Source organism: Chlamydotis macqueenii, chromosome 14 (assembly GCF_036417535.1).
Source record: "Chlamydotis macqueenii isolate bChlMac1 chromosome 14, bChlMac1.mat, whole genome shotgun sequence".
Classification (NCBI taxonomy): domain Eukaryota; kingdom Metazoa; phylum Chordata; class Aves; order Otidiformes; family Otididae; genus Chlamydotis; species Chlamydotis macqueenii.
In genome coordinates, this window is record NC_141569.1 from 9,705,274 (window position 1) to 9,721,752 (window position 16,479).

At 49.6% G+C, this 16,479-nt stretch overlaps 1 protein-coding gene across 1 annotated transcript in view; it reads left to right on the forward strand.

Annotated features, from left to right (window-relative positions):
* Nucleotides 1-16,479, forward strand: part of SH3PXD2B (SH3 and PX domains 2B) — a 74,184-nt gene that overhangs the window by 9,484 nt on the left and 48,221 nt on the right. The window contains exon 2 of the mRNA XM_086759136.1: nt 3,360-3,440. Within this exon, the coding sequence (XP_086615262.1) occupies nt 3,360-3,440 (81 nt within the window). The remainder of the gene's footprint in view (nt 1-3,359; nt 3,441-16,479) is intronic.

Sequence of the window (16,479 nt, forward strand, 5' to 3'; positions counted from 1 at the left end):
GCTGGCCTGGGAAGGGCTGTAAATATTTAGATAGCTCTGTCTGTTGGTTTTGGCCATGGGCCCAGCCCATGTGATGGGGTTGCAGAGCCCCTCTCCTAAATCTGGCCGCCTGCCCCCTCCCTGCCATCTGCTTGGCTTTCCCCAGCCCTTGGGGAAGCAGCAGTGGCCCCCCCATTCCCAGCAGTGTTCCCCGTGGGCGCACATCCCCGGGGCAGCGCCAGCTGCAGCCCCAGGAGATCCCCTCGCTCTTTCCATGGAAGCTGGTGGTTTCTCTGTGTTATTTCTTTGAAGGACCGTAGAAATCGGAGCTGGAGAAGACCCATGAAATAACTGTTTCCACATGCCCTCACCCACGCAGCTGGGCTGGGAAAAAGCCCGTCCTCAGAGCAGCCTCTGTGGGACCGAGGGTTGCAGGAGCGGGTGATGGAGTGGCTCCTACCGGGAGAGAATTGGGTTTGTTTGGACTGCTGCTTCATGGTGGGTGCTCCTGGCAGGACGTGGTGCAGTGGCAGTGCCAGGCCAGGAGGTGAAACTTCTGACCAAGTGATATATTTGCACCAGTGTCTTCCAAAAACACCTGAGAAGGGGATGGGTGGGTGCCTGTGGGAGCTTGGTGCCTCATCATCTCCAGTCCCTGGTGGACGACTGCACTGTCCCTCCCTTTCAAAATCTGCATTTTTGTTGTTAGTTGAGGAGAGCACCTGAGTTATGCTTTCTGGTCTTTTTTTTTTTTGTCCCTAGGACAGCAGGGACTGGATTAGGAATTGACAGAGACAGAGATCTGTGATGGTGTTGGCCAACAGAATACCTCGGTGGGATGAGGCCATCAGAGTGAAGGACTAGGGATGTTCACAAGGAGACAGGAAGGCAGCTTTACTGAGACAGTGTTTTTATATTGAAGCTCCCGTTCCTGTGGGCTTCCCTGTCTTTTCTGCTTTCCACAAGTAGGTGAGGAGATACCCCCGGAGACCTCTCTGCTGTTCAAATGGTGTGTGCAAGAAACTGTTATCCAGACGCCAGGGAGATCTGCATTTCAGCAAAATAGGAGTGAGCTCATTGATTGGGAGAAATGCTCCTTCCCTCAATTGCAAAGGGTATAATAAAGCATGGTGTGCCCTCCAACCTCGTGGCTTTATTACCCTTAAGAGCTTTGAATTCATTTTGGCTTGAGCAAATCCACATCCTGATTAAAATCCCAGTCTAATAAGCTGTTGCCTCCAAATAAAGGCAGGATAGGAATAAACAATGAAGAAAAGTTGGCTCTTCCCCCTACCCCAGTGGAAGGCTTTCTCCAGGCAGGCAGCCAGCAGTGATATAACCCTGTAAAGTGCTGTAGACTGGTAAGAAAGCTGGGATATCAGCTGAGCTTCCAACCAAAATGAGCTCATGCTGGCCTGCCAGCAAGTCCTGGGGTGAGGGTAAAGGCAGTTTGGATGCTTGCTTAGCGTCGAGTTAACGCTTAGTTTGCTGATGGTATGGTGGTGACTGTACGGATGCTGTCAGATATTTCAGAGGCCACATCATGCAACTTTACCAGCTTTCATTGCAAACTGTGGTCAGCCAAGTTGTCCCCAACCTGTTGAGGTCTAGAAGTATGTTCTTGAACAGGTATTGTGCCTGACCCAATGCAGAGCACTCGTCAAGTCACGTTTGGTGATAAGTAAGAACAGTATCTGGACCACCGTTGCAGCACATCATGGTCCATCCAGGTCTCCACAGCTGCTACAGATGCTGTCTTGCAGGAACCCTCTGTCTTCCGTGTGTGAAGATGTGGAAAGCACAGGTCCTTCAGCTCAAAAAAAAAGGATTTGTGAATGAAAGGATTGTGGTTAACTGAATAAGGCCTGTTAGGTGATGCAAAGTGATTCAGATTTTGTCTGGGAGAGGTTGGTAGTACCTGTGACACACAGCCAGCTCACTGCAAGTCAGCAAAGCAGTTGCAGCTGTGTTTGGGCTGATCATCTGGTTTAAGAAAAGTGGTCATTGAATTCCTGGCTTGAAAGTAGTGTTCTTTATTTTAGCAGTAAGAACTTGCTTCATCTTGCTGCCTCTTTTTCCATTTCAGTTTGGAAATGATTCCACTGGGAAGAGTCTCCTCACCTTGGTATGTCATGCTACGTCAGTCCTCTGAGCAGCAGAATGACGGTGTTTGAGTAGGTTTGAGCTCAAATAATTCAGTGTTGTGCTATCCCTTTGAATCTCCTGGTGTTTGAGTTTGGATATTGGGCTGGGACGTTGGTCACATTCTAGCATCTGGAAAAATGTGTGTCTCTGTGGGAAACCTTGTGAAACTCTGAAGGGATTCTGTTTTAAATACCAAAACGTCCGCATCCTAAGAGCCTTCACACTTCATTATATTAGCTGAAGTTCTAGCAGGTCTGTTCACCTGAGGTTCTGAATGTTTTATTCCTGCTTCAGTGAACTGATTCTTGAATTTGTCATGGAAAACAAGCAGGATGTGAGAGTCAGAAGAAAAAATGAACATGCCGTCATTAATTTTAGTCAATCTGTTATCAATTAGTGCAGGCTGAGGTTTGCATCACTTGAGTGTCACGCTGGCATCTTGTCAAGGGTCATCTTTGGTTTCTGTCAGCAACAAGCGAGGACATTAGATAAGGAATTGCCCAATTCTGTTATTTGCTTGTTGTCTTTCATAGAAGAATAAAAAAAAACTGGGTGGTTTTCTTTGTGTGTTTTTTATTTTGTTTTTGTTTTGTTTTTGTTTTTGTTTTTTTTTCATTAATCACCAGTAAAAGCCTGGTCATATGGTCTGTGCATAAGCTACAAGTACTAGAAGTGATTGTGTCGCATTTTGAGGAACAAAGTTCCGCAAGTTGAAGTAAACAAAACCCAGAGCTGCTTATGGAAGAACAGACAGAGTTTCGAACATTGTGGGTCAGAGTTCTTGCAAGCCCCAGCCCCAAGACCCAGGCTGGCAGTGGTGGGTGGTGTGGTGTACTGTGGGCTGTGGCTCTGGGACCTTGACATCAAACTTGATGCTGCAGCGATCGGTGGGATGGCCAAGACATTGTTATTAACTCATATTGTATTTGTGTCTGGAGAGACTTTAACTGTATTTTTACATATAAGTGCCCTTTCACGTTTGGTTTATGCTCCTATTTAAGACAGTTCCCTATCCCTTGTTCACAACTATCAATAAGCATTTAGTAGACAGTTACATTGCAGCTGTGGAGCTTAGTAATTTAATCTTACACATTTTCTAGTATTGCTGAGATGACTTTCAGTGCTCCGATGAACTTCCCTGGTTGACTCCCAGCTGCGGGGGCTGCATTGGCAGCTTTAGCAGCGTTTGGGTTGTTGGGTTGCTCCTCTCTAATTTCTTCCTCTCTTCCCTACAGGTGTACATTATCAAAGTCACCTGGTCCAATGGGTCCACAGAAGTCATATACCGACGATACAGCAAGTTCTTTGACCTGCAGGTAGGCATTTCACCACTTGGGGTTTTGACTTCAGAGGGTCGAAAGCTGTGGTCAGTTGAGAAGCATGGTTTCTGTCTTATGCTAAGCGTGCCTTTTGTAATCTACCAGAAGATGTTTTGATCTCAGGAAATTTAAACACAATTTTGGACATCCTTGAAGAGAGCAAGAACAAGGCAACCTTAAAAGCTGGACTCTTTGCTGCGGTGCCTCTTGGGGCTTTTGCACCATCCCAGCTTTAGAGCTTTGCTGTCACTCCCTGAACTAAATGCACCCAGGGCTGCATAGGTGTCTTGGAGTTCTTCTGACAGAAATCTGTGCGAGTGGTGAGGTTTTTGTTGGGTTGGTTTGTTTGCTTTGAGGGAGAATTTTGTTAAAGTTAGGCCCAAATTCCATTCCTGCGGAGCTAACACCATGCCTTTCCCAGCTGCTGTCACAGCGAATCGGGCTGCTGCTGAAGAGCACTGATTCCCTGGGCCTGTGTCGTGCTGGCTGGTGTTTTGGGGCGCGGGCGCTGGGGAAATGCCCGGTGTGGTGCACTGCCAGCCTGGAGGGCAGCTGATAACAGCTGCTTTAGCAATTACCTCCTGGTGCAGGGGAAAACTGGGAAGAAAATGGAGCTGGGAGGGAGGAAGGAGGCTGGAAAGGCAATTGGGACAGGCTGGATCGCAGAAAACCGAAGCTGATGTTCTGGGCGAGCAGGCAAAGGGTGTTTTCCACTCCTTCCTTGGTGGAGATGAGCCAAGGGGTCTGGCTGAGCTGTATGAGCCAAAACACAAACTGAGCTGCTGGAACAGGCTCTGTGCAGATGAGAAAGGAAAATGCATGAAGTGATCTATGGACCAGCAGCAGCTGCCAGAAATGTCACTGGCGCGTCCCTCCTGGCCTGCGCGTGGGACCGGGAGAGGAGCTGGGCACCCTCTGCTTCAACCATCTGCTCACCTGAAGGTGAACGTTGCTGTATGCTGTATGTGAAAGGGTGCTGTGGGTGCCCGGGAATGAGGATGCCTTTCCTGAAATCGCTGCATCCAGACACAAGCACACCGCTAAAATTACGGTGCGTCTGTGCCTGCCTAGCACAGCAAACCCGGTGGGAACCCAGATGGCTTTCCCAGGTTCAGGTGGTCAGCTGGTTTCAGGTCAGCCTGCGAAGCCTTGGGTTGTTCGAGACAGCTGCTCACGTTGATGGTGCCCTGTCCCTTGCCCAACAAGGCACCTTCTGCAGAGCCATGGATGTGGCCATGAGGGTGACCACATTGAGTAAGCCCTGGCCAGCCAGCAAGAGCCTGGCTTCAGCAAGACCCTGGGTGTCCTTACCCTACCCCACGCTGCTGTCCTGCAGCATCGTGCCGGGCTAGGTAAGGTAGGGTGGCATGGGCAGCTGCTGGTGCAGGCAAGGGTTAAGCTGTGTGCAGCTGCTTGTGTAACCAAGGAAATATTAAAGTAAATAAACAGGGAACAGCTGTTGGGCAGCAGCCAGGGCTGAAAGGAAATGGAGCTCGGCGCTTCCTTCTCCACAGCATCTCGTCTTTGCTGGTGCTCCAAGGTGGTGGCCAAGCTCACACTGTCATTTGCTGCAAGCGGGGCACAGTCTTTTGGAGTTCAGATGTGATATACCGGTGCCTCCAGCTGTGCTGTTTCCCTGGGCTGCCTTGCTCCTCGTGCGGAAGGACGTGTAGGGAAATAGTGGCTGTCCTTCCTCTCTTCCTCTCCATCACGGCTGGAGCTGTGCACTCTCCTACATGGAAAACATCATCACTGGAGGCTGTGTGGAGCCAGAGACTCAAACTGGCCCTGCAAAACACCCTGGAGCACCTTTAGAGGCAGAGGTGCTATATATATATATATATATATATCACAGTGCAAATGGGAAAGTGTAAAGCAAGTGTCTCCCCCCTTCACTGTTCCCTGCACCTTTGTTATTTAAAAAAAAAAAAAAGCAACCAGTTTGGCTCTGTTGAAAGAATGAATGAAGTTGTGGGTTTTCTCTTCCTTCCCCCTTATCGCACATGCTTCCTGCTGTCCTTATTTTAAACTTGTGGCTCAGTACAGTGGAAATTGGATTGAAAGGCGAGGAGTGAAACAGATCCTCTTAGCACAGTGGAAAAATATGCTCTAGGTAGGCTTGGTAGCACTGACTGTTGTCATTGCTGGAGGCCTTTATTATATGACTCTTGGATGATTCTATGCCAATTTTAGCTCTTTAGGCAGAATTTTTCCGTGCTGGAAATTATTTGTGCCTTCGGTTATTTATAAAAAAAAAAAACCCCACCCACAAGATAACTGATTGGCTAAAATGATTGGGCTGCTTCTGAAAACATAGTAAGAGGGAAAAATATTTTTCCCAAGTCCAGTTCTGATGATCTTTTTGATGCGTTGGAGGGAGAATTGGAAACTTGAGTTGCAGGTGATCCCTGTGTCAAGAATCTGTCGTTTATGTTGTCCAGTGAAAATCCATCCAAATTTATTCATACTTACGGCCTTAAGCAATCACAGTACATGCCTGTTTGGGTAGAGATATTTGTTAATTTAATAACTACGTTCCCGGTGATTCTGGCTGCACTTTCCATGCTCTTGCCAGAAGCTGAGCAGGGTTTTGTTTTTTCAATAGCAGCTCTGGTCACATTCGGGTGAAGGTTGCTCAGTGACCCTTGTGCTAAGCCCAGGCAGGAGGACAAAGAAGCCATTTGATCCAAGTAGGAAAGAGGAGGAGAACTTCTTGGAGCAGGAGTGAGAGCTGGTGGGGACCAGGGTGGGAGCTGATGTGATGCTGCAGCTCTGAGCAGCCCAGGCACGGTCGTGTGAGTGGTTGGGGATTTTCTCCTGATATTCCCTGTGGGGCCACAGTTGAATCACTTGTCACCTTCCATTGTGGCCAAACAATTATTTTAGGAGTAGGGCCAAATAAAACACATGCACGCTTACTGCTGACAGCCTCGCCAGCTAGCCTGCTCCCACTGCAACCGGAGGGCAAAGTCTCCTTCCCTCCCCAGCCAGGCAGGCATGACATTCAGAACACAAACCGCCAGCTCAGCTGAAGCAGGCGTGAAGCCTGGAGTTTGCCCAGTGCTGGTCTCTGTCTCCGTCTGGATGCAGAGATGTCAGACCATGTTGCCTGTGCTGGAATGGGGAATGTCGAACGCCACCTTGCTGGTCGTGGTAATGCCGCAGGCTGTGCTGCTATCAGCTGGGAGTGGTCAAGGTTATATCTGAATACTGTGAACTTCCAGAGCTGTTTCCTTTGGCTGTTGTTGATACTCGAGGCTGGCCCTCTTCTGCAAAAGTCCTGGTTTACAGCTCCTTGCTGCAGCAGCCTTTCCAAGCACCACCCTGCTTTTCTCTTCCAAGGGTGGCAGGACCTCCTATTTCTGCCGAATTGCAGAATTCCGTTTACCACACCATGGGCTATTCACTGTCACGCAGGAGATTGTCACCTCCTCTCTAAGGGCTGGTGGCTGATGCTCATTCTGCAGTTCAGCTTGTGTGTCCCACCATGAGGCACAAGTCGTGTCCTCCTGGTCCTGGTCCAGCATGTTGGGCAGATGAAGTGGTGGCCCTCATCCCTTGGGAAGCATGCAGGTCATACGCTTTTCTGGTCTGGGGTCATCACAGGAAGTCTCGATGTATCATTCCAGGCATTGAAATTGGGAAAGGAATGCTTAAGCTGAGGAATACCTCCACCTCCTTGTATAGGAAACCTTTAGCAACCTGGGCAGTTCATCGCTGTTTTGCACAGGAGTGTTTTTGCTGTGTAGATCCTCTGTGCTCAGGTTCCTACCACCTCTCCTCCTTGCTTTCTGCGTAAACGTTTTCTGTCACACGATGATTTACATGAGAGCAACTTTTTAGGGATTAAAAAACAAACCGTAGACGAAACTGTAATGCTGAAGTTTGAAATCTTGGGTGACTATATGATTTGTAGTAAATCTGTAACTACACATACTAAACTCAGTTCTGCATGAATCTTTTGGCTGGAGGGGTAGTTTCCTTCAAATAGGATTGAGGCTCTTTTGTAACACAGTATGCCAGATGTGCACGATTGGGAGCAGATGGATGCTGTTCCTAAGAAATAAAGGCAATAAGATTGATGCTTGCAAGGATGCCAGTTGTATTCTGGATGTTAACTGGGGCTGGCAGACACGCTGGAAATGTTAGCTGGCATGGAAGTTGGTAATCAGATATGTGAGCAGCTGTCTCCGGTGGACAGAGAGGATCGGGCTTTCGCGTGCCTGAGAGATGCTTCCAGCCCTGCCGCCGGGGAAGAGCCACGCAGTGGCTGCAGGGCTCCGTTGGATCGTGTCGGGTGCATCACTTGGGAGGAGGTTAACAAGTCTCTTGGAAGGATTCTCTTGAAACCATTGGCTGTAAGGAGTGACACTGTTGGTTAGAGAACAGATACTGGCTTGTATTTTGTGTTTTTTATGGAAACCCCCAAAAAGAAACATTTTTTCCCCACTCTGTAATTATGAGCTCATCGGCCACGATGGTAGTCATTTCAGGCCTTCATGTGACCAAGAGCCACTGTTGTCTTGCCACATTCCTAAAACGTCCTTACACCCAAACCCAACCCTTTTACACCTTTCCTGCTCTTACCGGACCCCTCTGCTTTCCCCAGGCAGGAGCCTCACTCCATGTCCTTGGCCTCCTCTGCCTTTTGGCTGCAGCCACCCTCTCCTCGAGTAGGAGTCTTTGCCTGGCTGTCTTCAGTCCTGTCTTGTTTTGCATCCTGGACATAATTCTTGTGTCTCCGCAGTTGGGAGCGGATCCCATCAGTCACCAAGTGAGCTGCTTGCGAGCTGTGGTGGAGCCAGATCTCAAACCTCCCCCTTGGAGCAGGCTTTGCCATTCATGCCAGGTCCTGTCTTCTCTCCACCGAAGCAGTAGCTTCTCCTCTGGCAGGCAGCTGTAAGCCCTTAAAAACCAAACTGTCATTCAGGGGTGCTCTCCTTGGGGACAGTTTGCTGCAGGGCTTTTCCCCTTGCAATCAGAAACCTTCCCCTCACTCATTGTTCCAGCTGAAGGCTGTAGGAGAGGGTGATGCTGCATGGCTGCTCCTCTGCACAGAGGTTTAATTTTCAGCCAAGGGATGGAGACATGACATAGGCTGGAGTAAGCGTGTTTGCTGCTCGATTCAGAATCAGAAAAATTGAGAATTTTAAGCAGCCTTAAAATGGCTCTGGCTCTCTCCCCTGCTCCTTTCTGCGTGCGCATCGAGTGTTTTTCCCAGTCCTCTCGTTTGTCCATATGTTTAACAAATCCTTCAGGTTCGTGGCTGGAAACTTTCAGCTTTGACCCACCTGGAGCGATGTCATCTTGGAGAGAGTCCTGCAGCTTTCAGGCCAGCAGCCTTGTGTGTAACACACGAAAAAATAGGCTGTTGAAGTGGTGCCTACTTTTATGAGAAAATTGGCAAAAGGCAATGGTCTGTGCATGTCGTCTCTAAGTGGAAGGCAGATTAGCCCTTCTGGAGGGGGTTCTTCACCCGCTGTGCACGTGCAGCCACAAGCCAAAGACAGGGAGGGGGGAAAAGTCAGTATCTTAGTGATTCAGACTGGTTTTAAATAAAACACTACGTTAAAACAGGCTCAGAAGACCCTAGCTGGCACACAGGGGAGAATTGTTCTTGTCAGGCTGTTTCAGGCCACTGGATTCTTGAAAAATTAATATGAGCCTCATGCATTGCTTCCAGTACTGCAAGCCCTGTGCTCGCCTTCCTCTGCCTGCACTCCTTCTCCTCCTGCTCCTCCTTCTCCTCTGTTCTCTAAGCTGGGCTCCTAGCAGGACGTGCGCTTCACAAAAGTGAATTAAGTATTATGTTAATTCTCAAATGTGGGAAGCAAGGGTCAGACATCCCCAGTAATGCGTCCCAAACAGCACAAGGCTCCTTCAGGTGGGAACACAACCTGGGGAGCACCACTTGGGTTTCACCTCTCTTCTGGGTTGAGCTTGGTCCTGGCGGCCTCTTTGATGAAAAAGCCCTAAGGCAGCTCGGCTGCGCTGCTGCTACAGAGATGGATGTCTTTGTGTGCCCGGGGATTGTAAACAGGGCTCTTTCGATAGCTATTTCGTAACAGGAATCTTATTTCAACACTTCGGGGATTTCTTTTTTCTCCAGGGTTTATGGAGTTCAGCAGAATTCTGCACAGTTGCGCGTGCAATGTACTTCGTGGTTTCACCCTGCCACAAAAATAAATCACCAAGATCTCACTTTTAGACAGCTGGATCATGAAAGACAGGCCCTTTTGTGACCAAGGACAAGAAAACACCCTCAACTTCCTATGGAGAGGTTCCTGCTACCAAGCACCAGTGACTATTTTTTATTTCTCTATGCCCAAACTGCACTGAGAGCTGTGAGCTTAAACACAGTATACAGAAGTACAGACAAGGTGAATTGCCATAGTCTAACTCAAAAGAAGAAACACTTTCCATTAAATAAGGACTACCTGTGTCTCTGTAGAAGAAACAGCTGGTATTTTTCCAGCAGTGCATCAAAGATCTTAATCATTCTCCTCCTCTCTCCCTCAGCAAAGAAACAGGTAGAGCTCAGTGCACTTCAGCCTAGTTAAAAGTTGGCTCCTTAATTTTTTTTCTCTCCAAATGTCTCCCATTTATAGCTTTCCAGCATTTGGCAGCCGGGAGCCAGCGCATTCCCGTGCATGCTAGCGCCAAGGCAGGTCAGTGGAGTTATAATTGGCTCTAGCTGGCACCCTGACTGCGCTCCGCGCCTGGCAGCCGAGCGGGGCGGCGAGCTGCTGAAAGCCGTGCCTGCTCCTGGGAACCGGCAGCCCGTCCTCCCCGAGAGTCGGCGTTGGATGAAAGCTCTCAGGGCCAGCGTACACCACAGGTGAGCGTGGCGGCACTGGGCAGCGTGCACGTCTGTGGTGGAAATTGTTTTTTGTTCTCGTAGCTAAAGCTACTCATAACAGTACTTGATGATTTTTCTTTCTGTATTTCCCCTCCCTTGCCTCCCGTGCAATTTTGCTTCTTGCTGGTTTGCTGTGAACCCTGTGGGCTCCCGCTCACCTCCTGGCTCTCATCTCTGCCTGCGCCCCTCAGATGGTCCCTCCCTGTTCCCAGGCTCATTGCCTGGCACTGCCGTGGTGGCCCCATGGAGGGCCAGCTCCTCAGCCCGTGCTCTGTTCATTCATCCCAGTTGGCACTCCTGGTCTCCTCCCCTCTGGAAACCTGGCAGAGGACACAGTGTTTGCAGTCTTTGCTTCCCTGCCCTGGGGAAGTCTGTCCCGTGCGAAGCATCACTTGGTGGGTGAGATCCGGAGGGGAGCCTGTGCTCCCCTCCCGTGGAGGGAGGAGGCAGAAAGATAGGGTGGAAAGAACTGTTTCAACTCCTCGGGGACAGAGTGAAGATCTCTTGCTGACAATCCGGTGCGGTTTTATTTGGTGAGGCTTTTTGGTAATGTGGTGTTTACAAGTCGTCCTGTAACACGAGGCAAGGGGTTACACCCCTCTCCTTGGCTCAGGGGTGAGGTAAGGCCCTTCCACTCCCCAGCTGCTTAATGGAAAAGCCCTGGAAATTCCCCTGCCCTGTTCCTAGGAGGGCTGAGCAGGATCCCAGCTCCCTGGCAGCCCCTCTCCTGCCCTGGGGAGGGGACCCAGGGCCCCCGCTGCGGTGCCTGCCCGGAGCTGGTTGTGCCTGGGGGTTTTGCTGAGGTTTGCATGGGTCTGGGCTGATGTGAGCCCCAGCATCTCCACTGCGCTCTTAATCAATCTAATGCCGCTCAGTTTTCTGGTGGAAAGACTGCAATTTATATCATGTGGCAGCAGCCCTGGATCTGAAACGAGCCAGTTTCAAGCTCACTGATGCTGCCTGGGGAGGAGCTGAGGACTGACAGCGGTAAATCAGTGTGAAGGAGTCTGTATCTCACACTGCTGATTTTTTAGTAAAATGTCCAGGACCCATTTACATCACTAAATCTGTACGATATGGTACCGACCGTAGCATGTGCCACACACGTATCATGAGCATCTAAGGAGTGGAAGCATCTGTGGAGTTTTATAGTGAGTGGGAGATGGAAATAAGAGCTGGAGGAGAGGGAGGGAGGTGGTGGTTCTGGGCTTGTCCTGCCCTTGCAGATGAGGTGATAAAGCTGAAGGAATGACATGTTTTTCTGCAGTCTTGATTTCTCACTTCTTTTCTGTGCCTTTCGTTTGATTACATCAGGCTGTCACAGATCTGCCACGGCGCTGTAAATCACTGCTCCTGCGCTGGCTGTGGGAAGCGCTTTCGGTGAAGGATGCCTTGCAGTCTTGGAGTCCCCTTGCACAGCGAGGTGTGGACCCCTGAAATGATTTTCCCGGGGTCCTGGTGGGCCTGGGGACAAGTGAAGAATGTGAACATCTGCTCTCCCTTCCCAGTGCTCTGCTCCATCTGAGAAGCGTTGCTGCTCTCCTCTTACGGTTTTTTTCCCTTCTGTATGCTCTCTGCCCTGAGGCTTGCCTGGCTCTTTGTTCCCATCCCTGGGATCCAGCACAGACTTTTCCTGGGTCGGCAGGCATCCTGTGGGAGGGATGAGGAAGGCAGGTCTGTGCCAGCTGCAGCGAGGCTGGATGAGGGGAGACCTCGCGGAGAGAAGAAGGATGGGTGTGCAGGATCTGCCCTTCCTCTGTGATTCATGCCTTCCAGCCGGCCAACAGCAGGGAGGGGGACCTCATTCACCAGAAAATGGGAAGGGGGAAACGTGACGTGGTCCCAGCGGGTGGATGCTGTAGGGCTCTGGCAGCCAGCCCGTCCCCTCCATGGTGCCATGGTGACTCTGTGGTTTTCCTGCCAGCGGCTGAGGCTTTGGTTCTCTACTGCCGCAGGGATGTTGCAGTGCTGCTGGATGCACGGCACCCCTTCTGCTCATCTTCCCATCACCTCGTGGCTCCTGCACATCCCTGGGCTGCTGCTGTTTCCCTCATTTTTTGGTAACTTTTATATTCTGGTATTATCTAGGATTGCAGTGTAATGATAACTTACGTGACAAATGCTCTCCCTTGTGATCTGGTGGCATGAGGACAGCCGGTGTTTTCCATGTCTTAATTCCACCTTCCTTAGCCTTTCTGCCTTACTGGTACTGTATCTTGAGGCCTTTGCAGTGGCAGTGAGTCACTGAGCAGTGAATTACAAATTATGTTCATGGCTGTCTTTACCTGGCAGCGTAGAAATTAGATCTTGGAGATTAGGTTTGGGAGGTGTGATTAAGGTTGGTGAATTTATTGTTTTAATACTGCCTTTGATAGACTGTTTAGGGCTTGGGCAAGAAAGGACTTTCATTCTAATGTCTTTTTTCAGTGCTGATACAATATTAAATTAGCAAAACCAGGTATATTTTAATATGCAAGGTTCTGTCATGCGCCTTACAGAGAATTCCTTGTGCTCCCATTTTCCTCTGCAAGCTCAGCTTGCTGATCATTTACCATCAACCATGGTCAGATATTTGACCATTTTGGAGAGGAAGAAGATACTTTGTCATAGCAGACTGAGAAATGCCTTGCTCCGTGAGTGGTTTGGTTGCCAAGAGGTTTGGGACCCCTCTGGGACTGATCCCATCCCTCCCCAAGCTGGCAGCAAACCAGCCCCCATCCCTATGGGCTTGGAGTGGCTCCATGAGGGCCAGGAATGAGGAGGAGGAGGGTGGAGGGTGAGGCCTCTCCCTGTCTTGTGCTGCAGGTGAAAGTTCAGCTGGTTCAACCATGTTGTGCAACTGCACTCGGGTAGGTGGACAGCTTGTCCCAGGTACCGCAGAACTGTTGAAAGTGGCTGGTGAAACGGCCACTGAAGAAGGCTTTGTGCTGGGCCATGCAAAGTGCCAGGCCAGCCGGGAGGCTGTGCAGCTCTTCAAAATGGTGAGGTTTCCTTGTCCTAAGTTGGGAGGAAAGTTAGTGTTTAAGTTTTAGCAAAGGTAGAAACTCAGTTTGGTATGTGTAAAACATTCTCTTGGTTTTTGAGTATTAATTTTGTTTTAAAAAGCTTTCCTCTTGATGAGGCACTTAAAACATAAAAAAGATCCTTTTAAATTTAGTGATTAGCTCTTACCGTTCAAATTGAAAAGTTAATTGAAATGGATGCTTATCTGCTGATCTTTCTTCTTGGCAAATCAACATTTTCCAGTTTCACTCCTCTCCCCCTCACCCCTCCACCCACCTCTGGGAAATAAAAAGTCCCACTGGAAAGTTCCCAGGGAGCTCTGAGGTTTCTGTCTGGGGGGCAGTCTCTTTCCACCTGCCAACGAGTGGCTGCTTTAAGCCCCAAAACCGTGGTGGTTTTTTACCAGTCGATGAATTTGGCCAGAGGCTTTTCAGGTTTTCTCTTTTCATATCTTTGCGATGAGATTATGCTTAGAGAAGAGCTCTAAGATAGGATGCTGTCAAGGTTCGTGCTACTTAGGCGTTTAGTTATGCTGGGAAACCTTGGCATTGCTTCAGCTCCATCAATCCTGGTTGGGTCCTAAAAAAAGCAGATGCAAGGTAAACAGTTTGGGTTGAATTTTGTGTGTGTGAAGTCCACATTCTTGTGTTTAAATGCACAGAAAGCAGCAGGGTTGCTGCACTTTGCCTGCTGCTGAGGCTCCTCTACAGTGCCTCTGTGTTCGCTGGCTCTGGGCCCTGGGGAAGGGTGAATGTCCTGGGTTAGGGCGGCATTCCCCCTTCTTTTTTTATGCAGACCCAGAAGGGACATGATCATGCTAAGGACTAAGGTGTGTCTGTTTCATATGGAGACCCTGGTTTTGGCAGTTAAATCTCATTGTCTTGTTTTCCACCTTCTCTTGTTTTCCACCTGTGTAATTGCACTGGCTGCCGTGGACATCACCATGAACTCCAGCAGAATGAAATCCTCCCTCACGTGGAGAGAAAATTATCCAGAATTTTCTTGTGCTCCATTCAGCACAAGAAAATTCTCTCCACGTCGGCCTTTCTGCTGACTGTGCTTGCTTGGAAGATGGGGTTTGTGTTTAAGGAAGGAACAGCAGGGAAAATAGATGGTTAGCAAGAAGTCTGATGCAAGAGGAGGGTCATGAGGTTGGTGTTTCTGACCAGCAGCACTCTCCCGAGTGGTACGACTGCAGTTTTGCAGCCCTGCCTGTAGCTCAAATGCCTCCTCCTGTGTCTCGTCGTGTTGGGGCCTGCCACGGATTTAAAACTTTGCATTAATGTCAGGGAAGGAATGTACACTGGTCTGCTTTTCCTCATCTAGAGGGGGAAGGAAGGAGTTGAAGAGAAATAGGATCGTGAGCTGTTTGGGGGAGAAGCTAGGGAAAAGTCATCCTGAGTCTTTGGCAAGCATGCAGCTCGGAGTGGGGTGGTGTGTCTACAAAGTCTGTCCGTGACCGGTTGCTGAAACACTTGTCTGAAGGTTGCCTCTTAGGTGTGAAACTAGGTCTGGTTGGAGTGTTTGAGCACAGCTCTCTCCCTTGCTGCACCTCAGCCACTCAGCACATGAAATAGGGTGAATCCATTGGTATTTCTCCACCATCATTTCCATTTCCACAACAGAAACTAAATCTCATGGCATCCTGGGCTTCAGAGGATACCTGCTTTGGGATGCTAGAGAGGAGGATGTGGGTGAACATGAACAATCCTTGCAGCCTTCCCTGTGGCTGCTGCTGCCCTGACAGCTCCAGGATGGTTGTAGTGGTGGTTCTGTGGTCTTTGGCCCCAGGCTGGGGCAGGTGGCACAGCTCTTCCCTGCTCCCATGCTGCGGCTCCTTCCAGGGGTATTTCCCGGTGTGACACAGCCCCGGCTGTGCTGGAGAGATGTTCCCATGGACGGGATGAGGAAGAGGAAGCGGCGCAGACCAGAATCACCCCGGGGTATTGCTGCTCTGTTCCCAAGCACATCTTCTGGCAAGAGTCATTTCCCACAGCTGGGTCACTGTGGTGAATTATGGACGCTGTACTAGTTGGTTGGTGGTGTTAATGCTCTGCTCCTGGTGCCTGCTTGGAGTGCTGCAGCTTTTAGTGCTCATCCGTGCAGTCTGGGACCTGCCTACCCAGCCTAATGCCATGTAGAGGCTGCAATTATCAGAAATTAAGTGGAAAATGGATTAGTAAAGTACTGTGAAGAGAATTATCATTTCCAGGATTCAGCACCCAGGAACTGAACATAAAAAGTGATATATTTTAATCACCCAAGAAGCAAACAGAAGGATCAGCAGCTCAGTGAGGAGGTTGTGTTACTGGAGATTGCTTGGTGCTCCTCTCCAAATTTGAGGTTTCCTTTTTCTTTTTTTAAACACTAAACTCTCTCCTTAGTCTCTTTCAAATATAAGCTTGTCGGCCTTACAAAAGGTGAGAAAGCAGGCAGTGCTTTTCAGGAGCTGTTCGGGCCATCCAAAAATGGGTGGTGATTCTGGATCCCACCGTCTCGGGGTGTCTCCTCTGATGCCTTATGAGAGCTGAGTTTGGGGAAGGTGCAGCTTTGTCTGCCCTCTGGTTCCTTTCTGGAACCTCAGAGAGGGCACTCAGAGCTCCTTGTTGCTTTTGAAAAAATAGACTTTGAATGTCTTGAAACGTGAATTTTGTAATGCTCTTGGAAATGCACCCTGTAGATGAGCACAGAACAGACACAGAAATTGCTGTGGGGAGCAGGGCCTCGCCTGACCAGAGGGAGACGTATCTGGAGATGAGGGTATTTGTCTTCCTCCTTCCACGACTCTCTCTTTCACCCATCTGCTGCAATTAGCACATGGCGTTGGTTGCAGTGGTGATATCAGCGACCAGAAACTCCCATCCTCTCCTCTCTAGTAAACAAACATGCTGGTCTTTCAGTGATTTCTGGGAGTTTCAGTTTCAAGGCTGGATGATAAAACAGGAGGCTCCTTATGCAGAGGTTTTTAGGGGTTAGACATTTGGGGCTGAGTGTCTCCTTCGCTGTCCCGGCAGCCCTGGGGAGCGTGCAGTGCCCGTCGTGGTCTTGGTTGCCTAAGCTGGAGCCGAGTGTGGCTGAGACTTCCTCCTGGAGAGTCAGCGAGTGCCTGGGCTGGAAACGTCTCCCATCCTGGGCAGTGGAAGCTTTTTGCCTGGTTGCGTTTGGAGAACTGTT